This window comes from Astyanax mexicanus, chromosome 17 (genome assembly GCF_023375975.1).
Source record: "Astyanax mexicanus isolate ESR-SI-001 chromosome 17, AstMex3_surface, whole genome shotgun sequence".
Taxonomy (NCBI): Eukaryota; Metazoa; Chordata; class Actinopteri; order Characiformes; family Acestrorhamphidae; genus Astyanax; species Astyanax mexicanus.
In genome coordinates, this window is record NC_064424.1 from 12,674,516 (window position 1) to 12,701,218 (window position 26,703).

The 26,703-nt window shown below is 38.9% G+C and overlaps 1 protein-coding gene across 1 annotated transcript; it reads right to left on the reverse strand.

Annotated features, from left to right (window-relative positions):
* Nucleotides 1–456: 456 nt before the first annotated feature.
* LOC103047345 (clustered mitochondria protein homolog) lies at nucleotides 457–24,746 on the reverse strand. The gene is made up of 26 exons (XM_007260718.4): nucleotides 22,551–24,746; nucleotides 21,266–21,435; nucleotides 20,892–21,063; nucleotides 20,494–20,637; nucleotides 19,294–19,421; nucleotides 17,860–18,014; nucleotides 17,562–17,687; nucleotides 17,294–17,441; nucleotides 16,207–16,299; nucleotides 15,688–16,082; nucleotides 14,460–14,759; nucleotides 13,766–13,992; nucleotides 13,182–13,282; nucleotides 12,851–13,003; nucleotides 12,537–12,599; nucleotides 12,221–12,408; nucleotides 10,849–10,933; nucleotides 10,513–10,666; nucleotides 8,753–8,892; nucleotides 4,901–4,981; nucleotides 4,675–4,800; nucleotides 3,305–3,426; nucleotides 3,085–3,178; nucleotides 2,648–2,782; nucleotides 2,131–2,204; nucleotides 457–1,213 (listed from the first exon to the last, which is right to left on the reverse strand). Exons 1-26 carry the CDS (start codon nucleotides 24,028–24,030, stop codon nucleotides 1,162–1,164), a joined length of 5,106 nt encoding a protein of 1,701 aa, XP_007260780.3. The 5' UTR covers nucleotides 24,031–24,746; the 3' UTR covers nucleotides 457–1,161.
* Between the last annotated feature and the right edge of the window lie 1,957 nt (nucleotides 24,747–26,703).

Below are 26,703 nucleotides of genomic sequence, written 5' to 3' on the forward strand. Positions count from 1 at the left end.
TTGGTCAAGTGAAAGGTCTGTAAAATGAGCTTGAAGGGGAATGGGTCTCCTGTTAGGTCTTTCAGAGGTGTTGTAGATGTGGGTGACCTACCCCAATTATCCCCATTCTTATCCTGTATAATTACTATACATATAAACATAATAACTGTGCATTCGGCTTTAAACAGGACAGAAAGGCTAATTCAACTGCATCCACTTTTATTCATTTTAGCACATCTCACAAGGCATTTTACACAATGTATTTAAAGGCATTTTCAGGTCTGTGACCCATAAAAGGCAAACAAACTCAGTTCCATGCACATCCATTAAAACAGCTTCATGTAGACTGACTCCAAACATATCAGTCATTCTTACAGTTATTACATACGAAGATACAAAATAGGAAAATAAGGCATTTACCAGCATAAGCAGTTATATCACTGACAAGTTTAAATTTTTAATATTATTATATTAGAATATCATTTTTTATCTCCAAAATTTCAAACATTTTAAACATTATTTAATTTTAACAATCTTTGACAAACTACTCAGGACTGCATTTTAGATCTTTTCACACATGCAAAACAAAATAAAAAATGCAGTACATTTACAACACATTTTATTCCAGATAAGCATGTTGTTGCCAGTAAATCATATGATTCCTATCTATTCCTTCAATATTTTTTCTTAAAAACCAAAATGGAAAAATGGACATTTATTTTCTTGACATTGTGTTAATGTTTTCTTGACACTCTCCATTAGTGGGTAGTGCTCCTCCATGTGGAGATAATAATCATTGCATATTCTGTTTGCATTTAAAGCAGCATAATGCAAGAATGGGCATTTCTTGCTCTTGGGTTCCCCCTACAGTCAGGATTTGAGCACCTTTACAGAAGGATACATTTACATGCATCTCTGGACAAGCTGACATATACTGAACCATCACTCAAATTAACAAAAACATGTGAACATTTCTGAAAGAGTAACATTACAGTATTTTGCATGAATATGCTTTGTTATGCTATGTTAAGTAATTTTTCGCAAACGTTGTTTTCCCCACTTCATCAAAGTTCCATAGTGCAGTCAGCAGCGTGCCAAGCCACAGAGTAGCAACAAGTCAGTGGACCATCCACATGATCCTGAAAGCATTGTTTTAAGATAAAAATCCTACATAGAGTTGCTTTAAGCAGCTGTTTTCTGAGAGTTTGCTCTGAGGGACTCCAAATCCTTGTTGCTTTAGGGAAAAGGGGCAAAAGGTAGACAGACATTGACATTGAGATAGCACGAAGAAGGATAAAGCACAAAAAAGAGTTAAAAGAAATAAATTACATCACAATAGTCAAAAGCACTTTTAGGCAACTCCTAAGGTGTGGCCTTGTAATGCAATGAATGAATTGGGTAAGACTTGTTGGAATTACAAATATGTATCCTTGAGATTTGTTTGCATGGTTTAAATTTTACAGTGAGAAAACAGAATACGTCACACTGTTGCATTTTGTTTAAACAAGGTTGCTGCTCTAAATAGTAACCTAAACATTTACCCAACTGCAGCAGCCTCTAGTTTCTCTCCTCAATGCACAATGTTATGAATTTAAATTAATTTTAGCTGAGAAGCATATGAAATATATGAATAACTGTCATACATTTAAAGCTCCCTGTAATGAACATCATTCAATAACAGATGCTGCAAATAAAGTATCATTGTATCTCAGTCTTTAGTTATTTAACTCGAAACCCAATACTAGCTAACAGTCAAACTCAGCAGTAAGGATTGGTGGGTGTTAGCTTGGATGCTAACTGCAGATTTCTGATATCAGAATGATTTTAGTGTGCTAGTTTAATAGAGTAAAGACTGCTATTTAATATGAATATGTGAATGATGACTGTATGTTACTCTGGTCTTCAGTTATGAGTCTTTTTGTCAAACTGACCAGAACTGTAGCACCAGGTCAAAGGGGACTAAGGAAGGTGGTTAATCCGCGTTAATTTTTTTTAAACTCATCATTATTTTTTTAAATGAACATGTTCAATTGACAGCCCTAACATTTAATCCAAAAGACCAGATTAACAGTTACATTAGATTCAATTAGATTGACCAGGTATCCTTAATTTGTACACAACAGTTGTTTCTGTTCAGTAGTCACAGCTTACCTGAGTGGGATCAGCACAATGCCAGTTACAAGATTTAGCTGCTCCACAATCCAAGATCGGCTTGGTGCAGTAAGCTATGTGTGGAAGACAGTTAAGACATTTTCAGGCAGTCAAAAGTTTTAGAACACCCTGATGCTTTTTTTATATTTTATGCACATTTAAGCAGTTTAAGATCAGTTCATAATCAGTAACAATACAAAGTCCTGTCTTTTAGAAATGAGAGAAAGCTGCTACAGGAAGATGTCTGACAGACTCAAATCCACAACAGCATCAGAAGACAAGTCTTTGAGAGTCAATAACTGGACGAAACATAGAAAAACACCTTCTAGCAAAGCTTAAAACTTAACCCGGTCTCCATTTCAACTCTAAAGAGAAGACATGGAGCTGTTACATGTCCAGCGACAGTAAGAAAGTCACTGGACTCAACACACTAGTAGACTACTTAAAATGGGGATGTTCTAAGACAATTGTAGGTGTATGATCAAGGATAAAAATACATATATAATAGGCTGCTTACTTTAAGAGGAGCAATATTGCCCCCAGCACTGTTTTTGTAGATGATGTTCATGGTCCTTTGCAGAATCACAGCTTGATTTGTGAGGTGTTTCAGGTACTCTGAGCTTTCACAGGTTTTCTCATGTGCATCACCAACCTGTGTTAAAAATATATATTAATTGAGATCCCTGGAACCGAAAGAGTGAAATACTCTGCTAAAGGGCCAACAGCTTATTGAACCCACAACCCTGTCAACACTAAGCCACGACTGCCACGAGTCCCTATATACAGTACCAACACTGGATCTGAAGTCCTACCATTGAAAACACACCTTATAAAACTCATTATCAAGGCCTTCTGAGTTGATGTGGTAATGTTACATCAGAGAAAATACTGAAATATGGAGGACAGGGTTAAAATGATGAACATGGATAACATGAATTGTGAGAAAGAAATTACCTGACTTCTGTAAATCATATAACGTTCTTTCTCATGCTTCAACGCTGAGCGAAACTCCCCTTTGCTCTCATACACCTTCGCCAACAAGTGATGACTACAAGTGAGAACAGAGGAAAAGCTTTAAACAAGGGGAGCACTCAATAATCAGCTTATTTATTCACATTATGCTAAGGCTGATGCTATGCAATATGTCAATAATGCATGTTAGTCAATTTCTTACCTTTGTGCCACTTTAAGGGAATTGGGCCCCTGATATTTGGAGGTCAAGGCCAAGGCACTCTCTAGAAACTTTAGAGCGAGGTCACACTCGAGTACACCATGTAGCACCAGACCAATCTTACTCTGAACAGAGAAGAGAGCGTAAAATACACACTGAATGATGATATAACTTCAACAGCTAAAGAAACATTTAAAGAAAATTATTAATGTGCTAAAAAAATAGTAGGCAGGGTAAAGTACATATATCTCTAAAGGTAATAATCCTTTACTATACAAAAGGTCTTGCTGCAGGGTACTGGTTTGGCGTATTGAGCTGCTATGTTACCAGGGCAAAAAGTGAAAAAAAGAGTTAATAACATTGTAAAGCAAAGCAAAATCTTTGAATGTTTTTTTCTGTTCATCTGTTAGTATAAAATATATATGAGAAAATAACATGTAAGAATTCTGTTGGCAAGAAAACACGCAAACCACAGAAGACAGCTAATGTAAAAGCAATGTAATAGGAAACTGAAAAAAAGAAATGAATATTATAGCAAAGACAATAAAATGTGAAATTTGATAATTTGTTAATGTGTTTGTATGACATGACAAATACAGAATTAATGAATTTTGCCAATTGTGAAATTCAATATTTTATTTATTATGCCAGCAAAACACTATAAGCTAGCAAGTAATCTGCCCCTCTGAAATGGTCTAGAACCGCCACTGTGTAGAAGGGCAGTTCATGTATTTTATTACAAAACAATTTACATTTCTATCAAATTACAGAACTGGAGCTCAGCTCTGTTTGCTGATAAAGCAAATCAAGCTAATATGATCCAGCCTTCTTACAATATAGAAGAACTGATTTCTTGAGAACAATAAGACAATTTAGAAGAGAAAAATTAGAAAATGAGCGGGGCTAATTTGTCATTGAAACGTATGGGGATGGGTGGAGCTACGCATTATACTGCAACCAGCCAACAGAGGCTCTAGACCTGTTGTTCACCATAGAGAGGCTCTAGCGGTTAGCCGCTAATGCTGCTGCACCCAGCCTTAGTGGAAATTTGAAAATCTAATTAAACTGAAGTGCTTTACTTACTAAATAAACAGTTTTCAGGAGAGAAATCTGTGTAGACTAACATCCAGTGCTCGTTTGACTTAATTTGTTTTTTAAGAATTACAGTTTGTTTACTTAGCTTAGCTTGCTACCCCCCCCCCCCCCCACCACCACCACCACCCATCTGCAAGATCTGTTGAATTAAAAGGAAAACATGGCGACAACCCTGTTCCTTACTAGTGTTGCATAACGCTGGTGCACCTTATAGTGCGAAAAATATGGTATGTAAAAAGAATGAGTCTTGCTCTTGCTACCACACTCATTTTACTTACATCCAACGAGGCCATCTCTGGGTGGTCTTCTCCACACACAAGCAGCATGAGATAGCGGGCTCGGTAAAGCAGCCGCAGTGCAGTGGCTGCCTGCCCACTCGCAAAACAGTACAGACCAAGGTGTTTCTGTAAATAGAGTAAAGAGTGGAGTTATTTTTCTTATTTGTGTTTAAAAATACATGCCTATGATTCATCCAGTACATACTGTAAACACTCCTGCACTCACATATTCCTGTATGGTGTTTGGATGATCTATTCCCAGCACTCTCTCACTGATTAGTACAGCCCTCTGCTGGTGACTCAGTGCCTAGAAGGACAAAACAAATAGTGTAGATAATCACACAGACACAATTCTGAATGCTAATATTGCTTTTGCTTTTGAATGCTATACATGTCAGTGCTGAAACACACACAATTTGCTCGGCATGGTAAAACATGAAAGCAGGTTAAAAGCTAGTTGGTTGGCACATACTTCTGTTACATGACAGCTAAATACATATTAGACCTTAAGATCTGTGCCAAGTTGTTTTGGCTGAATGAGTATATTTAGTATAACAGGGTACTTGTCTATACAATTAGGCCTATAAATATTTAAACAGTTTAACAATCTTTATGATTTGGGCTCTGTATGCAGCCTGGACTTAAAATGAAAAAAATGATCCTATGAAGTAAACTATCCTATAAAGCAAATAGGAACTGCAAACATTTTTGTTCAATGCCTCCTCAATCCAGGGGCTTAAAGGTAATGGGACAAATAACCTCTTCCATAAATAAAATGTCAGCTTTTAATACTTAATTAAGAACTCTCTAAAGTCTGGGACCCAAAAACATTAGCAAACACTGGATTTACTCCTGTTTGATGCTTGGCCAGGCATTTACTGCAGTTGTCTTCAGTTTTTGCTGGTTTGTGGGTTTTCTGCCTTTAATTTGGTTTTACGTGAGTGAAATTCTGCATGATCGGGTTCATATCTGGTGACTGATTCATCCACTGCAGAATATTCCAATTTTTTTGCCTTAAACAAATTTTGGGTTGCTTTCACTGTATGTTTTGGGTTACTGTCCATCTGTACTTTAAAACGCCATCCAATCAAACTTGCTGTGTTTGGTTGAATCTGAGCAGAAAGTAAATCCCTGTTCATCCTTCTGCTTCTGTCTTCTGTCACATCTTCAATAAACACTAGTGACCCAGTGCAACTGGAAGCCATGCACGCCCATACTACCACCACCAGTGTTGGGAAGGTTACTTTTAAAATGTAATCCCTTACAGATTACTGATTACATCACTTAAAATGTAATTTGTAACGTAATCAGTTACATTACTTCAAGTGAGTAACGTAATCTGATTACTTTGGATTACTTACAATATTGTCATTTTTTTAAGCCTGAATGAATGTAGCAACCACATATTGCATATTATTCTTTTATTTTTCTTTCCAGTTAACAATTAGATAAACAAATAAAACAGCCTTTTTAATCACTCTATAAAAATACTTATGAAAACATTTCATCAAACAATTTTATGAAACACTTCTATAAATTGATGATAAAACCATTAAAAAACATAAAAAAACAAACAATGTAACAATAACTGTAAGCTATCTATTTGCAGGTTTGCCACCAGTGTTAATTTTGACAACAAATTTTGATTTATTCTTAGTCATAGTTTTGTGATGAAAATAGCATTTAGTTTTAGTCACAATTTAGTCATCTGAAATGTTTTTAGTTTTAGTCGACTTAATGTCATAAGAATATAGTCTACTATAATTACAGTAAATTTAGTCGACTAAAATGTAAAGGGTGTAAATGTAAATGCTTTTTCATCAGTTCCCTTGAATTATTAACTATACACTTATATGAAATGAAACGTTTAATATCCACTTGAGTAATATTGTTAATGTTTGAATGTGAAATATATTTATATATGATTTAATGTATATTATTATTATTATTATTGTAGGTGTGTGACTATACACATTTTACATTTAAAATTTTGCTCTAGAAATCAGGTCATAAAACATCTGAATAGTTAAATTATAGTTTAAACAGAGCTGTAAATGCAAAAAGAGCTTTTGAAGGATCTAGTTTTATCTCCAGCAGTAACCCAGCACACCTACTGGAGCTACAGTCTATAAATGAGATCAAAAACACACATTCACACAGTCCTGTAGAGATGCTCTCAGGATGTACTGAGAGACTTTGAGTTAAAGTGAGAAACTTATGAGAAAGTGCTGTAAGAAACTTTACACAGACTTTTGGGTTCATAGATTCACTTATTTTATTGTTTTATTTTCGTTATATTATTGAGTTCTTTCTGACCTGTTCCTGTTTTAACACTAGCTATATATTTCCCACTGTGAGACTAAACAGATGATCTGATTTTAATGAGTTAGGGTTCTGTAACAGTTCTGTGTTTTAGTGCACTGCCGAGTTAAACACACTATCAGCTCATGAAATAACATCAGCATTAAAACGCTGATCTCTGCATGGAGATCTGTGTGACTCTGGTCTGCAGAAGCTGAAAGATTAGTGGTGTTTTTACCGGAGATGGAGTCGCTCCACGCGGTTTACACGCTATCTTGTTTTTCGCGACGTCAAAGGAGAAATATATCGCCTCTCCCCTCTCTGTCTCTCTCTCTCTCTCTCCCTCCCTGCTGAACACTGTCGAGTTAACTTCCAGTCGAGCTCCGTAAGTATCGACAGGTTAATTCCCGGGTTTGTAACTGAGCGCGCGGCGCTACTGCAGGAGAGGCGGGTACTGATTGGATGAGTACCCCGCTTGTCTCCACCTTCGCTAAAGTAGCAGTGATTGGATCCCTTCTTAACTGGTCCCTACCTTTCACAGAACTAAATCAGTTCTGATTGGATTTCGTCCCTGCCAAACATTTTCGTCTCGTTTTTATTCGTTGACCAAAATGTCAGTTAATTTCGTCTCGTTGTGTGAGCGCTGTCTGCCCCTCCTCCCTGTGTGTGTGTGCAGCGAGACGGGAGGAGGGGCAGACAACTGTCATATCAGAGCGATTTCACCGCAAAATGTTATTTGCGTTTTGTCAGTGTTGAATTGGAAGAGCAAAAATAGGAAAGTACCGCAATGTAATCCTTTTATTTTAGCAGAGTAACTGTAATCTGATTACCACTTACTGAAGCAGTACCTGTAACGGATTACAGTTACTTATAATTTGTAATCTGATTACGTAACGCCGTTACATGTAATCCGTTACTTCCCAACACTGACCACCACCATGTTTTAAAGAGCATGTGGTGAGCACTGTGTCGAGCCATCCCAAGCCTTCTACATAGTTTCTTCCTGCCATCATTCCAATACAGGCTAATCTTTCACCTGTCCAAAGGCTGTTCCAGAACTGGGCTGGCTTTTTTTAGATGTGTTTTAGTAATGTCTAATCTGACATTTCTATTGCAGCTTGTGGGGAAACCTCTGTATTTGCTATCATGAATTCTTCACTTTATGGTAGACTAAGATATCGATACACCTGCTTCCTGGAGAGTGTTCATCAATTGGGTGGATGTTGTGAGGGTTTTTTTTTTTTACCATGTAAAAGATTCTGTGATCATCTACCACTGTTGTCTTCTGTAGATGTCCAGAACTTTTTGAGTTCCTGAGCTCACCAATGTGCTCTATTTTCCCAGATTGTACCAAACTGTTGATTAGGCCTCTTCTAACATTTCCGCTATCTCTCTGATGGATTTCTTCTTATTTTCAATCTAATGACAGTCAGTTTCTCTTGCATTGAGAGCTCTTTTGGGCGCATGTTGTGGGTTCACAGTAGCAGCTTCCAAATGAAAATGCCAGACCCGGAATCAACTCCAGACCTTTGCCTGCATAACTGATTCTGGATTAATGAGGGAATAAAGCTCATAAAATAGCTATAGACATAATTTGACCAATTCATTTTGGGCCCCTGAATGAGGAGATTTCTCATTCACATCCAGTGTGGTGGCATGCAAAGCCCAAATAATGAAGACTGTGACTGTCCAGATATTTATATGGACCTAGCTATACAATTCTCAGCACCAGGCAATCTAAAGCAGGCACCCAAATGGTAGTGAGCCACACCCGCACCTCAGAGTAGTCTCCAAGGATGTAGTAAATGCGGCCCAGGAGACGGAGGCAGGTGCAGACGTCCCGGTGCAGAGCCCCGTACACGTTCGTAAACAGTCCCAACGCCTGGCTAATCAGCTCACAGCCCTCTTTCAGTGAACCTGAGGACACATTTGGTACATAAACATTTGGTAATGTCAAGCATTAGCTTTCTAATCCTGTCCATAGGTGGTATTAATCATGTCATATGTGGCACATGTGCTCTCACAGACAATGCATGTTCCTTGCACAATGCTGTTAGCAGTGTTATAAAATCCACATTACAAAACTATTTTCAGCTATTTTCATTAGTTCATTAAAAGAATATTCATAATTTTAGTATAGAACACGGAAGTGTTATTATGCATGCATTTATAATATAGTGTGTATAATATAGTAAATAAATTGTATTATATTTAAAGTAATAGTTTACATCAAATCCAGATGATCAGCCAAGACATAATTAATATCTGACAAGTGCTTCTTTAGTTTTGGCTAACACTGTTAACAAACCCTGCACTTAAACTGCCACCAACCTCATCTCTCATCGAATTGCTGACCTAAAAACTTCTCTCAACTTAATGAAAACACATTCAGACCTTCATTTGTTTTGTGCAGGCCAATTAGTGTGCTTTAAAATACCATATGATTTAATTCACTACCTAAACACAATTAAATCTGACTGGTGACAGTTTAAGGCTGCCTCCCAATTGCATATCAGGCACTAATAATACAAAGTATACACTATATAAAGTTTATTTTAGGTCATTTTAGAGAATTTCTATTGGTCCATTAATCAAGACATGTTGACACAGTATTAGAGACAGTTTGTGTGTTCAAATTATGTAGTAAACTAAAAACAACAAAAAAGAACAAAAATGTAGATACTTGTTTTTCATTGGACATGCAACAATACAATAATCTTAATAGAGTGGGTTTGGTAGGTTACAAAATAGTTAGAATTAATGTCTCTTGTTCCAAACTAAGGAAGCAAACTTCAGATATCTGACAAGCATCTGAGACTAAAGGTCCAGAAGAAAAGTGGGCTTATCCACTGGACATGTGATGTCTTGTAAGTGAAATGTTTCAATAGTAAAAGTGCAGTTTATATATTTTATCATTAAATATTTAAAAAAAATCAATCAAACTATAGTGAAGGAGCTTAGCTCATAAAAAATAAAAATATAAAAAATATATATACAAGATATGGCGCTGGCCATGACTGAACACAAATACCATTGAAAGGTTGTTCTGTCTGCAGATGGTCTGTCAATCACATAGATAGATAGATAGATAGATAGATAGATAGATAGATAGATAGATAGATAGATAGATAGATAGATAGATAGATAGATAGATAGATAGATAGATAGATAGATAGATAGATAGATAGATAGATAGATAGATAGATAGATAGATAGATAGATAGATAGATAGATACTTTATTTATCCCGAAGGAAATTTAGGAAATTTACTTCCTAGGATTAATCCCACCTTCTTACAACAACAGAACATCAACATTTTTAAAAACTAATTTCAGATGTAAAAAAAAAAATGTAGGAAACTAATTAGTGAAATTGACTAGACACTGAAGATGAAAAGACAGATTAGAGGAGATATGAGGACCATATGGCTGAGATACATAACTAGATAACTAGACCTGTGGTGGCTTTACTTTTGAGAGTTGTGCACTGTCTGTGCTTCCTATCTAGTAACTATATAGATGTTCTGTACTTACTTACCTTGCTGGACCTTGATCTGACCACAGTGTAGCAGATGGAGGCCATCAGTGGCCCGAGGGTTGATGTGCTTTACTACTGGAAACATGTTGAGGATATCCTCCTCGGTGAACACCGGCCTGTGTTTAGCATCAAAATGATACTCTTTAATAAGAATCTGAGCAGTCAGTGTGTGTGAGGATAGGAAGAGATAGACACAGTTTAGAAACAGATGGGGGTGGGGAAAAAAAAGAGGAGGGAGAAATACAGAGGAGAACAGTTACCACACAGCCACAGAGAGAATATGAAGAGTCAGCATTTTTTGTCGGTTAGATGGATGGCGGACAGATGCTGTGTTACCTGGATGCCAGTTTTGATGGAAATCTCTCTGAGCAAATTAATTCTTTGTAGGCCACATTTATCCACCGCCTGATCCACACTCCAACTGCCACACACAAAAGAGGCATTAGATCTGAGTCAGTGATAAAAGAACCATTATAAATATTAGATTTCCTCACTGACTGTGAAAAAGGAAGATGTTTTAAAAGGAAACAGAGATTATGGGCTCTATCTTACAACCTGCGCAAGGCACATAGCGATGCCCATTGCTAGCTTACACCCTACCAGTAATCTATTTTCACACCTTCCGCCTGCATTGTTTAAATAGCTTGTGAATATATCTTCATTGATAGATGTGGAGGTCTGGAAATGAGGTGTTTTCAGGTAAATTTCTGGTGTATTGCCATCAATCGTCAGATGTTCATTGCTACCTTGGCAGTAAACTGTCACAGCCGTGTTTTGAGCCATGAAAGGCATACTTTTTCCATCATTATGATAACAAAGACACACTTACTTTCCCTAAATCAAGCTGCATTGTGCACTGTTGACGGCTCGCTTAAAGATCTCTAAAATAAGGCCCTATGTTCCTTAGTGTTACCACATGAGCCTCAACATCTCGTAACTGTTCACTATTAAAGCTGCAATGACATCTAAAATGTATGACAATTCAGTAATTTAATAGTCGATTAGTTAAAAAAAGTTCAAAGGCCTGCACCTCTGATGGTCTGTGGTTGCATTAGTGCCTGAGCAATGGACAGGTTACATATAGTGAAATAACTATTTATGATAAACAGTGTATAGATGTTTTTATAACAACATAGGTTACATATATATATATATATATATATATATATATATATATATATATATATATATATATATATATATATATATATATATATATATATATATATTGACTTTTGGTGTAGTAAAATATGATAATGAATACTAACCTTTGTTGAATAGACAACCTCCGTTCACCCGCAGCTTTCCGAGATCCAGTTATTCTATTTCGTTTGTCTAAACATCCTGTAGGATGGCTGATATGGGGCATGTAGCGTAACTCAGAGATGTAAGGGGAACTCAGAGCACTAGGGGATGTAGTCAGTGTTTTTAATAAGCTTCTTGTGCACTTTTAAATGTATTAATGCCTTGATTGAAATATCAGGTTCTCTGGATTCAACCAATGAGGTGGGGATCTACTTTGATCCTTGATAATGGTGTAAAAAGAGGATTTATCACCCAGTCTAAAGGGTGTTTGGATAAACAGAATACAATTACTGGATCTCGGCTAGCTGTGGAAGAACGGATGTGGGCTATTCAACAAAGGTTAATACTCTCCTTAATACTCTCCAAAGGTTCTCCTTAAAAGCAGCCTCCCCTTCACTCTCACCATGGCATACTGTAATGGTAGTACTCCAGAGCCTCAGCCTGAATCATTCTCCAGAGCTCACAGGAGGTCAGGCTGCGCCTGGATGCCAGTCTGTCCATCTGCTGTGTCCCTGGTGCATCAGGTGAGGAGCTGAGGAGGCAGTTGAGAAAATGGCTGACGGAGGCAGACAGGGCAGATGGCTCAACAGCCTGATAAGAGAGCAAAATGCACAAAAGCCACATTAGTGCACCAGACTCAGCACTGTCTGAAAGCAAAGGCAAAACAAATAACAAATACATACAAGAGTTACAAAAGTAAAGATACATTGGACACCTACTAGCAGGTAAGTCTTGAACAAGTGCTTTGTGCATCTGGTGATCAGTTCAGACAGTGCAATTCTCTACAAGAAGGCAAAAGAACAAAACAGGGAACAGGGTTCTTTAGCTTCCATGGGACATGGCACAAATCATGGAACACAGTACTACTTCCTGTGCCATGACATGTGGCATGTCAGTGTGTATTAGTAATGGTACATAACATTTGTACATTGTAAATACACTTATCTACACTATTATTTTACTCACTTTACACAGTACTGTATATCATAACAGAATTATATGTGTTCTGCAAAAATTGCAAAAATATACTCACATAAACGTGATCCAGAGCCAACATACGGGAGGACTTCTCAATACACTCCAGTACAGTGCCCAGATACCGGATGTTGATGCCATGTTGGTGTAGAGCCTCGGTTAATGTGAAACCATCCATGGGCATTGTGGTGTGATCAAGACAGCTCCCAATCTACACAAACACAGGACGGCAAAATTAGACAGTGGCTACAGTTTGCCTTGAAAGTGCAGTTGTATACAGTGGGTATATGAAAGACATATTTTTACATAATTTATATGCCCAAGTACATGTGTTGTGTCAATGGAAATTATTATGATATGATTTTGATTAAATTAAAACCAGTACTCACAAATGCAGGGATTTGATTGGAAATAAGAAAAGCTACAGCATCCTTCAAAAGCTGTTTCTGTTCCTCAATTTCCTTAGAACTTTCACTTGGGAAGTGCACACCTTGAAAACAAACACATGGTACATATACAGTATACACTAGTGTAGCTTAAAAAAATAGAATATCATTGAAATGTTACATTATTCAGTAATTCCGTTCAAAATGTGAAACTAATATATTATATAGATGTATTACACTCCATATTAATTTTATGGTTGATGTTTATCTCTTACGGACAAAAAAAAAAAAAAAATCAGTTATAAATGAGTATAATGATTATAAAAATCATTATACTACTATATATATATTATATAGTTCTTTTGCCAAGTCCTGCTAGAAAATGAAATCTGCATCTCCATAAAAGTTGTGGACTTGATATAAAACAGTGGACCAGCACCAGCTGATGACATGGCTCTCTCTCTCTCTCTCTCTCTCTATATATATATATATATATATACTCTATTCTATATACAATTGACCTCAATTGACTTAAACCATGGAACTGTGAAATATTGTTACAAATAACTACAGATTTATCAACATACCTGGGGAGAAAATGTCAGGGTTGAAGCGTATATCAAAGGATTGAGGTAGAATCTCTTTGGATGAAATGCTCTGGCTAGCTGGGTCTGGAGTAACATCATCAATGGCCTGGTTGCAGATGTTCTGAGCTGCATCTGGGCTCTGGTTTACCAGAGGAGATACAGCAGCTTGGATACAGTTGTCTTCTTGCTTTAAGCCTTGAGATAATGAGTCCATAAATAATTGATGCCTAAAGAAAAAAAATGCAAATAGAATAGAGAATAAGCCTCAGATATAGAAACTGCAGTTTAGCGTTATTACAATGATAATGATAAGGCATTTCTATTAAATGTAGCCAGAAAGCGTACCAGCAAACGTCATGTGTATAGCCTTTTGTGACCTCATGTGTCTTTACAGCATGTATTCTGGTTGTTTTTGCATTAAACATGATTGACACTAACCAGTCCTTTTTAAGAAAAGTAAAACTGTCAGTAATTTAATCTCCGACTGCCGAACAACCTATGCAGACGAGTTCACTTACTTTTTCTAGCCTGCATTGTTTGTAATAAAATACATGAACAGTACAACGTTACACGTGATTTAAATAATGATCACATATTATTAGATAATGATGCAAAAAATCTCACTTCCTAAAACTGTACATTCTAAATTATATTTTTTTCCACAGGGCTAAAATACGGTGGGAGGGATGCTCACCTGTGCTTTACAAAAGCCTCAATCAGCTCTTGTCTCAGGCAGGCTAGGCGATGTGGGTGTTGTCGTGGGAAACCCAGCTGCTGACACTCAGGATTTAGCTCCTCCCCCTCCACAGGTAGGAAGTTGAGGTCTGGCGGAAATGTGAAGAGCAGGTCCAGGATGTAGTGACGACCATCGTTACCCACAATGCCCTTACATTCAACAGAAGAGGCCAACTCTACAGGTGTGTCATCTTTGTTGAGCACAGTGTGGTGCTGCATTCTCAGCTGCTTGCTGGGTTTGTCCATCAGCTTCAGGAACCTTGAGATAATAAGAGACTTTTATTTTGTGTCCAGGATCCCTTAAAATATTAGGATAAAAAGAATAAATCTAATTTTAAATCAAATGTACATGCACAAGTATTACTACTTTTCCTTGAGATATTTCTGCAGAGATTAATTATATTTATTTTACTATATGCTATTTTATATTTTTTTTACATGTTTTACATATACAGCTCTGGAAGAAAAATAAGAGACGACTTAAAAATGAGAGTTTCTTTGATTTTGCCAAATTGGAAACCTCTGGAATATAATCAAGAGGAAGATGGATGATCACAAGCCATCATTACCAACCTGAACTGCTTGAATTTTTACACCAGGAGTGGCATAAAGTTATCCAAAAGCAGTGTGTAAGACTGCTGGAGGAGAACATGCCAAGATGCATGAAAACTGTGATTAAAAAACAGGCATATTCCACAAAATAATGATTTTAGAACACTTTCTAAAACTTTATGAATATGAACTTATTTTCTTTGCATTATTTGAGGTCTGAAAGCTCTGCATCTTTTTTGTTATTTTAGCCATTTCTCATTTTCTGCTAATAAATGCTCTAAATAAGAATATTTTTTTTGGAAGTGGGGATTAATGTTGTCCGTAATTTATAGAATAAAACAACAATGTTCATTTTACTCAAATATATACCTATAAATAGTAAAATCAGAAGACTGATTTAGAAACTGAAGTGGTCTCTTGATTTTTTTCCAGAGCTGTAATTATAAGAATGTCTAAGAAAAATAAACGTATATGTAGGTCTGAAGGATGGGTTGATGATCAAGAAACCATTGCTGAACCAGCTGTTCCCAGATCAATGCACTGACCACCTTAGAATCCAGACCTTTAAAATCATTAAATGATGAATTATGAATGATGTGGATGGTGGAAAACAGATTGTGCTTACAACAACTTACTTTTCATTAGAGACGACAGTCTTTCCAAAGTCAATAGATCCATATACTACACTCTGCTCCTGACCACGCTCTAGAATGCCTGGAACGATCGACTGGGCGGTCACGCGGTAACCTCGGTAATCCACCACCACCGTACCAAGCATATACAGACCCTCTGCATCCACCACACTGTACGCGCTGACACCGTTCAGATCAATGGTTGAGGCAGCATGAGCTGCAGCCTCACCACCCAGCTTCTGATAGTGTTCTCGCACATCAAAGCCCAGGCTGAAGAAGATACTGCTCCAGATGAACATCTGATTGCGTGGGTCTTCACCAGGGTTGATGGGCATCACATTACCATCAACCACTGCCATTGCGCCTCGTGTTGCAGTGGTCACAAAGTCACTGTTAGCCTGAGGAGAGAGTCAGAGTGCAATACTGATAAATTGAGTTGTGAACATTTAAACATGAATAAAAATGTTGGTGAGTTTTGAAATTTTAAAGAGCAAAGCAAGAAGGAACGTATGTTAGGCTCACTTTAAAGATGGCTCTATCTCTTAGCAGACGGTCAGTCAGAGTCTTTCTTGGAAGTTCTCTTGTGCTCTGAAGCTCCTCATTCCAGTCACGAATCTGCATATAGCACAGATAACCCACTTAGACATTCATCATTATATACAATTAAGAGATCACTTCAGTTTCTGAAACAGTTTCTCTGATTTTGCTATTTATAGGTATATTTTTGATTAAATTAAACATTGTTTTATTCTATTCTATTCTAACTATGGACAAGATTTCTCACTAATTCCAAATTCCAAAAAAAGAGCATTTATTTGCAGAAACCAAGAAATGGCCGAAATAACAAAAATGATGCTGAGCTTTTAGAACTCAAATAATGCAAAGGAAACTAGTTCATAATTATAGATAATAAGAAATCAATATTTGGTGGAATAACCCTGGTTATTTACAGTTTTAATGTATCTTGGCATGTTCTCCTCCACCAGTCTTACACACTGCTTTTGGATAACTTTATGCCACTACGGGTGCAAAAATTCAAGCAGTTCTGATTCCTCTTTTCCTCTTGATTATATTCCAGAGGTTCTCAATTTGGTAAAACCAAAGAAACTCATAATTTTTAAGTGGTCTCTTATTTTTTTCCAGCGCTGTATACAGACTTCTGAAGGACTGACATTCTCGTTCACATTTTAAATATACACTGATATACCAAATGCCATGGTCAGTGTAAGTATGTAAACTGACCATGAATTTTTACCTGTATAAGTTATGAGGTGTTATCTTGTGAGTGAAACTGAACACTAGCCATGACTCACGACAAACCGATGCGAATTATCAAGGTTAAGGTTAAGCAATGCCTGACACTGAGTGCCAGATGGGTGAGACATTGCATTTTTAAAGTTGTGCCACTACTTATCATTCCTTAACCAAGACATATGTGATAAAAGGGATTACCACCCACAGTGGATAGCACATGATCGTGACCGGCAGTGTCTGACTAGAACTGTCTGTTTGGATTGTAGTGCAGATCAGTATAGCATTATTTTAATTCTATGAGATGTGTCAAAAATCACTTTTGCCTGCAGACAGTTCTCCATAACCGGTAGATTACCTGTCCAGGCACATGTTCTTCATAGCCCAGACGGGAGGAGCTGGCATCTTCAGCCCGGACACAGTCCATTGCATGGTCAAGCGCTGGGGCAGTCCAGCTGAACAACTGGAACGGGGTAGATATTCTTTCAAAAGGGTGTGTTGATGTTCTAAAAAGTAAAATACAGTTTGCAGGAAAATAACATAATTAAAAAATATATATTTAATTTCGATTTTAAGAACGTATGGATGACAAACATCAGTGCTTGTGAAAAACATAGTCCAGTTACCTTTTCTTGAGTAAAGCACTAAAGTTTTTCTTAAAAGTTGAACTGATCTGACTGAGGAGCTCCACCAAAGAATGACTATGCACACTGGGACTCGCTGGCTTTGGATTAAAGCTGTAAGTAGTAGATCTAGAAAAGACAGAGGACCATCATTTTAAGACGCAGTAAAACTGTATACTGTTAAAGAGGTGCAGAGCAAGATCATACATAATATTACACAATTACCAATATTAATTGTTTTCAATTCTTTCTATAGCGGAAGTAATGCAGTTTTAAAATTGGCAAGTTCTAGTTTACTCACTGATTGAGGAAAAAGCCCCGGGTGGACGCTGTAACACTGTAATGCTTGTCCTCCATGGTGACCACATTCAGGTACACAAGATCACCGTGCATCTTTCGGTTTCCTGGAGGAGGATTCCAACTACTCATAGCTAGAACCTTCAGGCATTCAGTGGGCTATTGAAAAAAAAGCACCCAGACCAGAATATCTATGAAATCATGTTTATTTAAACTTGTGTGAGTGTAGATATAATAAAAAAACACATGAAAGCTTGAAAATCTGATTTTTAAACATTAAAAAAGCAGAAAACAACACATTTCTATTTAAAGATAGACACAGAAATAAGTAAAGGCATCATAAGCAGACAATAACCACTTTCTGTGTGTTACTACTCCCTGTGTTAATGCATCATGTTGTCTACCAATAGGTTGAAACAACCCACTGGTTAAAAGTCTGTCTGTGTGGAGCAGGATACTGCAATGCTACCCGGGTCAGCAGCCAGAATGTGTAGGTTTGGAGCAGATTAGTGGCAATGTTAACAGTCAGGTGGGCTCAGCAGGAGTAGAGCCATGATGCTAACAGACACAGCAGACAGGCTCAGCAAGTTTAAAGCAGAATATTTTCAATGCTAATAGCCATTCCCAACAGTGTTAGACCCTAACAGACACAACAGCTGGGCTCTGCAGTGTTGGGACAGTTTAGTCACCATGCTAACAGCCAGCCTCTATAGAAATGGAAGCACAATGCTAACCAACACAGTAGCCAGCCTCAGGCAGCTTAATTTAGTGTGTGTCAGTTTGTGTTTGCTATCTTAATGACATTAAGTGTACACCTTGCGCAGCTCGAAATGTGCAAAAGGCATGTACTAATTCTCTTAATTATTCATGAGTGTGTTTTGGACGTAAAGTGCATTAAACCAATCAGCGTGTCACTTGCAACTTCCTTTAAGTGCCAGGTGTGCTCTGACTTTGGTGCATTGCTATTTTAGGGGGGCAACTTCCTGCCAAATGCTTCTCAGGGGAGGAAACTGACCTGCTCGTTCACACTTGTTCATTCTGTTTATTGTTAATGTATAAGTTTGCATAGCTGCCAAGAAGCACACGCTATGGGTTTGTTCACTGCTGCGTGTAGGGGATGCGCCTGTTGACAATTCACTGCCAAGATAGCAATGAACATTTGACTGTTGATGTCTGTCTAGGTTGTGTTCAGTCAGTGCTGCATCTGTGTTTTCCACTGCCAAGATAGCAATATGCCAGAAATTTACATAAACACACCTCACTTCGAGACCACCACGACCATGAGCGGAATATATTCACAAGCACTGTTGCTATTTTACTGATGCAGGCACAAGGTTTTAAATTAATTGGTAGGGTGTAAGATAGCATCAAGCATCGCAACGTGCCTTGTGCAGGGTGTAAGAAACTGTGTGCGATTTATAAAAATCTTTAATCCTACCTTTAAGTTCTCTGTCTGAGGCTGCAGTGGTGAGAGATGACATCCTTTAATTCCTGGAAGGATGTACTCGGGAGGACTGTAGTTAAACTGCTTAATCTCCTCACCTCTCTTCTTCAGCTTGCTGCTCTCTGAGGAAAAAAAAGGTAGATATAAATGACATTTACATTTACGGTATTTAGCAGACGCCCTTGTCCAGAGCGACTTACAACAGTGCTTCAAAGTTACTTCAGATATCCAAAGCTAGTTTGTAGACTAGGATCAAGAGATACATAGAACTTAATCATGTTTAGAACCCTAGGAACCTCTTTTTTTTTTTTTTAGTTTAGGAACTCTTTAAAAAGATGTGTCTTCAGTCGACGTTTGAAGACCGCGAGTGACTCTGCAGTTCTGACATCCAGTGGAAGTTCATTCCACCACCTTGGTGCCAACACAGAGAAGAGTCTGGATGTCTGTTTTCTGTGTGTTTTGAGTGATGGAGGTTCGAGCCAAGCTGTACTGGAAGCTCTAAGAGCTCTTGGTGCAGATCTGGCTTTGACCATAGCCATCAAGTATGAAGGTGCTGGTCCGTTTTTTGCCTTGTAGGCCAGCGTCAGGGTTTTGAATCGGATGTGGGCGGCAACAGGAAGCCAGTGGAGGGAACGCAGCAAAGGAGTCACATGACTGAACTTCGGAAGATTGAAGACGAGTCGTGCTGCAGCATTCTGAATTAATTGCAGTGGTTTGGTGGCTCGCAGTGGAAGACCAGCCAGTAGAGAGTTGCAGTAGTCAAGTCTTGAGATGACAAGAGACTGCACAAGCACCTGAGTGGCTTCCTGAGACAGAAACGGTCGAATTCTTCGGATGTTGTACAGGAGAAATCTGCATGACCGAGTCAGATTTGCAATATGGCTCGAGAATGATAACTGGTCATCCATTACTACACCAAGGCTTCGTGACAATGGTGTGAAATTAATAATCAGGCCAGTGATCATGGGCATGCTCTTTAACAGCATTAGGCAAATATAAATCTGCCATCACTAAGTGCTTAAACAAGAACAAATAGATCTTATAATCCTAATTAACCTCTTAATATGTACATGTTATTATAGTTATGCAATTTTACAAACTGAAGTGTGAGCCCACATACACCTGCACTCTAAGCATTAATGTATTCAGGTATTTTGTAATTTCCCCGCAAAATCTTTTAAATTCTTGCCTCACCTTCAATGTGTTGTTCAGTGAAGAACCTGAGGAAGCACAGGGAGCTGCCCTCCAGTCCATTATAGGCATCTGTAGGGTCCAAACTCTTCAGCAGATCTCTGATGTGACGCAGATGGATTCGAACTTCCCGATTAGTGTACGGCTCTAAACGTTTAGCAAAAATGACATCAGTCGTGTGTCAGGAAGTTTACTTTTTTTTTCAATTCTTTGCATTACCATAGTCACAATTTTTAGACTTACAGGTCACTGATCTAGAAAGCTTTTATGTTAAAGCAAAATGCTACCAAGTGTTGCTTTAATTGAAACTCAAGAGATATTTACCTATTCTAAACATTACAACAACATTTACAACATTCCCTATGCTTTACATTGTATGTCTTTCACATCGTATGTCTTGCCTTCCACAATCTTGAGAAGTGAGTCTTCTTGTAGACCAGAAATGGACCTCAGGTGGGTGAAGTTATCTAGTGTACTCCCATCTAACTGTAGGGAGAAGCAGGTGCGGTGGCAAGTTTCCTCACGGTCCATCAACACTTGCTTGATTTCGTGCACCATTGCAAGAGGTGACACCTAAAAGTCAACACACACAGTATAAAGTAACAGCAGATTAATTTTAAGGGTCGATAGGAGGTTGCAGGTGAAGTTATAATGTTAATAGAGCTATTTCAGGGTCTCAAGGTCTCTTTAGTTTAATTAAAAGAGGAATAAAATGTGTTTAAGAATATAGAAACAGCTACACTGGATTTTCTGTGCAGGGAAACAAAACCCTTACGTGGAAGTCAGTGGGTTCAGTGCCAGGAGCCTGAATCTTGACTGTGAATCCGGCATCTTCAGGAATGTCCCCTTCAAGAGCAGAAGGATCCTCCTGGTGTTCACTGGCATCATACCTGTCCAGCTCCAACATCTCCACCTTATCACCAAATGCACTATCAGCACTTGGCCCTTACATGAGGTGAACAGGACAAATTCCAGTGAGTGATTTATAGTTGTTTATAATTGCTTTATTACAGAATGTATTTATAATACTAAGTTATATTCTAAAACCATTTCAATAGTAGACAGTCTGCTTCTAGTGCTGTATGCAATGTGAGCTGCTATAGAGAAGTGACTGGTGTTCAAGGTGGTTGAATAGTTGGTTTACCATGTAAAACATACCCTATGCTGAAAAGCTTGCTGGCAAACCAGCTCTTGATCACCGTAGTGTATGCTGCATTTCAATGTGGTACTGCTGGACATGTGAGTCATACTGGTCAATCGATTTGGTAATGCTTGTCATGCTGGTCAAAACATTGGTCAAATTGAGGGCGTCGAGTGGTCCAGTGGTCTAAAGCGCTGCCACTATGAGCGGGAGGTCGCAGGTTCAAACCCCCGCTCATGAAGCTTTGCCATCAAGCTGCCGGGAGCAAAATTGGCCCTGCTCCCTCCAGGTGGGTACATGGCGCTGTCTCCCCACATCACTTCTACGGTGATGTCCACAACACAGGGCGTCTGTGAGCTGATGTATCAGAACCTAGTCGCTGCGCTTACCTCTGAGCGCGCTGGCATGCATCAGCATTGCAGCTCGAAAAGAAGCGGTAGCTGGCACCACATGTATCGGAGGAAGCATGTGTTAGTCTTCACCCTCCTGGTGTGTTGGGGCATTACTAGTGATAGGGGGAGTCCTCGTGAGTGGGTTGGGTAATTGGCTGTGCTAAATTGTGGAGAAAATGGGAAAAACTTGAAATAAAATGATAAAAAAAGAAAAACTTGGTCAAATTGGTCATACCAGATTAGCTTTGTTGTAGACCAGCTAAACAATCAAACCAAAACTTAGTCAAAAAAAACATAGCCTATGAATGTCAGGAGCAACTTGACCAGCAATTTTTTCTGCATGGATGATATGTCAAACATTTGGTCTACCCTCCTTTATAAACACCTGAATGGCTGAATAACTACCATTGTATATAATAGACAAATGCCCAAAATGTGATGCAAATCAGCAAACAATCTCACACATTTACAAGGTATATGCCTTGAGATCTAAAGACTGAATTGTTAATATTATCATCACAACAAACCTGTGATATTCGGGGAGGCCAGGAACAGCTTGTCAACCACAAACAAGGTAAACCGCTCAGCCTTTTCTGCTCCTTGGTCAATAACCACAGTCATCTGCTCAGTGTTTTTTCTCTGTTGAAACTGCATCACATCTCTTTCTGTTGGGTCCAGATTTGGAACAGCCTCAGCTTCATCTTTTTCCAGTTCTTCTGGCATCTGGATGACTGTTTCTTCTATACTCTTTTGGCCTTGGTAATTTGATGCATACTTTGGCCTGTTTCCAGGAGTATGTTGTTCTATTTGCAGTGGTGTCCTCCCCATCTGGTCTGTGGCATTTACCATCTGTTTAAATTCCCCTTCTGTCTGAATGGACCCCTGCTCTAACTCAACCTGTTCCACCTGTGAGATCTGCAGTTGAATGTCAGTATGTTGCTTTATCTGCAATGAATTTGGTTCAAGGCCCTCAGACAATGGATCCTGAGTCATTAGAGCACTGGAATCATAAGTTCTTACATCATTATGTGGCCGTTCTGTGCTTTGTCTGTGATGTGCTTCTCTCTTTTCTCTCAAATTTGTATAGGGTTCCATTTGTATGTCTATTTTTGCATCGTTTCCATCGTTTCCAACTCTTTCTTCTGCCTCTTTTATGCTGGGCACATTTATCAACACATTTTCTTCTGCTGTCTGGATCACTCCTTGCCCTAGTTGTGTGAGACTCTGGTCCCTGTGAAGCAAGTTTTGCTCCATCTGTTCTGTATCCTTTGCAGGTTCAGTGGTGTCTTGTTCTTTTTGCTGCAGTGTATGAACCCTATCCACCTTTGCTTGAATAGTATCAAAGTCAGTTAATGCACTGTCCTTCGCAAATTTGTTGAAAAGAGGTGTGCTGAAGGTGCCAGTAGGTTGTTGCTCTGAAACAATGTGCCATTGGCTTGCATACCCTTGTGCTAGTACCTGTGCTCCTTGACAAATGGATGAATTACTCCAAACTCCAGTTCCTGGTACATGAGTGTAGATCAAGGTCTGAGAAGTGGTGAAATTAGCAGCAATTGGCAGCTCAGAATGTAGAGAAGACAACAAGGGCCATTCCTTCTCGGTGGCACACAACTGATTCCTGTCCACAAACTGGAACTCCTTTTGACCTATGCTCCTACTTGGCGTTCTCACTCCATCCTTGTCACCTATGAAACCTTCATGACACTGATCCTTTCTTTCAGGTCTCTCTGTTAACACAAGTTCCAAGGGCTGGGTCAAGTCTTCCCTGTCCAAGGCAGCTCGGAGGCTACTGCTCAAGACTATATCTGGGTAAAGGAGGTGGTCCTGGTCTAGGACAGGAGATGCCAGCATGTCCGCTGATGGAGTCCCTGATGGAGAAAGGCTTTCCACATCACTGTTATCTCTTGACAAGAGAGGAGAACGCTCCTCGGTTTGGCCAGGAGCAGTAGCATCCTTGCGCCAGATAAAACGAGACAACTGGTGACAGCATTTAAGTAGGTTCCCCATTTTGCTGGAGAACAATCAATCAAGCCATTGAAATCTACCGGGCACATAAGTGAGTCGGTGTTTAAAGAATCTGTGCTCAAAGAGTTCTTGATGTCCGGTAGCTGCAGTTAATCCTGGAATTTGTTGCAACTAGTTGCAAAAGTTGGTAGTCAATTCACTTCCAACTTTTGATGGCTGCAGGAGGCCGCATAGACATGCATTTTGTAGAAAAGTAGAGTAGAAGTCCTAGTTGAATCCTTGATAGCGTGTTTCCGTCAGGACAGATCAATGAGTTTGAAGAATCCTCAAGGCTGGAGAAGTTATTTTTTTCAATCAAAAACAATACTTGCAGGAAGCTGACAACACCATACAACACTCCAAAAGTTAATCAGGACCATTGATCAGTGTTCTGTCCTGTAGTCCAGAAATCTGCAGAGCTGCAGACCTCCCATAAGCTTATAGCAGTGCTAGAAGAAAAAAAATAATCAAGAACCATTCCTCACCATTCCATCTTCTCCTCTAAAACAGCTTCTTGACAATCCTGGAAAAGCATGGGAAAGAATAGGAATGCATGGGAAAGTAATGCACCATACAGGGCCTAGAGATCCCCCTTCTTCCCTTTTTCCCAGCACAGGTTACACAACCTCTGATTGTATCCTTTTCTGCCCTTCATTGTGTGCCTCTCTTGCTATACCCCCTCCTTCCCTCTTTCGCTCTCCCTCTCTCTCTCTGTCTCTTACTCCCCCCTTCTCTCACACACTTTCCCAGGGAGGAGGAGTCTGATTGGGGCTCTCTGTAGCCCACTTCTCTTTCCAGGCTGAGAGGAAAAAAAACCCTAAATCATCTCTCTAGCTCCACACAGAGGCACAGTGGTCAGCCAATGCATCAGAGGTTTATAATCCAGGTCCTGGAAGTACCGATCCACTCCTGGATTCCGCTCCACCTGCCTGGGCACCTTTGCGGCAGAGCTGTTCGGGCAGTTACAGCGAAATCCAAGGGTGGATCTGTACTTCCAGGACCTGGATTGAAGGATTGGCCACCTTTGCAATGAATGAAGGTGTCACGTGATCAAGAATGGCCTGTAAATCACGTGTGTTCTGCTCTACTGCTCAATCACTCTGGTCATCTGTATAAATAACCTCAGGACATCTTTCAACCCCTGCATTGTGCTTATCAGGCAGAGGAAGACACATTTTGTCAGGCAGGCCCACCACTTTTTCTTGTCCCCACTGAATCGTCTGCTGGCTCATGGGAGCTCCAGGCTGGTTGCTGTGGCAAAATGCTGCAGTAACAGCAGAATGCTGATGTGTTTGTTTGTCTGAGGAGGTTTTAAAAGAAGAGTTCACCTCAGCAAAAGAGCCAGCAAAAACACGCTGTTCCTCACTTCGCACCACATCGACCTTGACGACATCCTAGTAATGGGAACTGCACATTTTAATGGCCTGTAGCAAAAACGTCATTGAGCTGAGCATCCCGATCGGCGCAAAGGCGTTAAGTGAAAATAAATGCCTGGTGCTTTATGAGCTGACAACCAACACACTCACTCCTCCTGAAGAGCCCTCTCTGTTGAGGAACAGACCAACACTCGCTGTGGGCTGCTGTTTCAGGATGATGTCATCGGCGGTGCATTTTTCAGCATGAAGCATCTTTTAGTGTTTAGTTCACTTTTCTTGCCTTACCAAAACAGGAAAATAGTTAAATACATAGAAATTTTATTAAAGCTGCACTCCTTAAGATTGTTTTCCTTTTATTCTGAAAGCAGTATTATTCACATTCCTAACGGCGAGGGAAAAAATCCTTTTAATAAACGGCATCAGTTTGCTTCTGTGACTATTCCTGTAAAGCCAAATATATTCACATTCTATCAACAGAAGGTCTGGTAGGTTTTTCTGGGAGTTTTCCGGCCACAACAGCTTACAACACTGCTAATGGTGCTGATACAAGAACTACTGCGAGCACAGAGATGTCAGTATGGCAAACTCAGTCTTCATCTGCTCATTCACGACTCGTTATACCAAAGTAACACAGAATCAGAACTGAGGAGAGATGGCAAGCTAAAAGACATCCCCGAAACTAACGGACTGTCATTTTAATGTACCCCTTTACATCATCTTTTATGTTGTTTGTGATCATTGTGTAAGAGATTATCCTAATACTCAACAATGTACTTTAGGAATATTAAGGATATCATCAGCATAACTAATCCAGTTTTAATTAATTAACTGAAGCATATTTTAAATAAAACTCACTGAACTGCATGGGAAAGTAACTGATTATGTTTTTAAGGATATGTCAGTGCTGTATTTTCCCATTCTTGTCCTATTCTATGTCTTTCCTGGTCTAATTCTGTTTCATGCCTGTCTGTTTTCCTAAAGAGCATATGGCTTTCTGTATTGTTTTCCTTGTCTCTGCCCCTGTGCTCCCACATGTGTTGTTTGTAGCTCCGCCTCTAGTTACCTGTTCCCAGGTGTTTCCTGTCCCATTCTGTGTATATATAGCCCTTTGTTTTCGGTTCTTGTGCGCTTTACATCTGTTTTGGATGTTGTTTTCAGTATGAGTATGTTCTGTGTTTATTCTAGTTACCCTGTCTGTTTATTTATCCAGGTTTGTGTTTATTTTGGTTTATTTCTGTTATTAATAAATATTACTCGCATTTGCACCCTGACATGTATACACCCAATATATCTACTTTAA

Bases quoted from the DNA above. Each gene is read 5' to 3' on its own strand.
- LOC103047345 (XM_007260718.4), bottom strand. From the start codon at position 24,030: ATGGGGAACCTACTTAAATGCTGTCACCAGTTGTCTCGTTTTATCTGG. The intron at 21,064-21,265 runs GTAAGGGTTTTG...GTTGACTTTTAG, and splicing joins CTGAACCCACTGACTTCCAC to GTGTCACCTCTTGCAATGGT. The intron at 16,083-16,206 runs GTGAGCCTAACA...CTCTCTCCTCAG, and splicing joins GAGATAGAGCCATCTTTAAA to GCTAACAGTGACTTTGTGAC.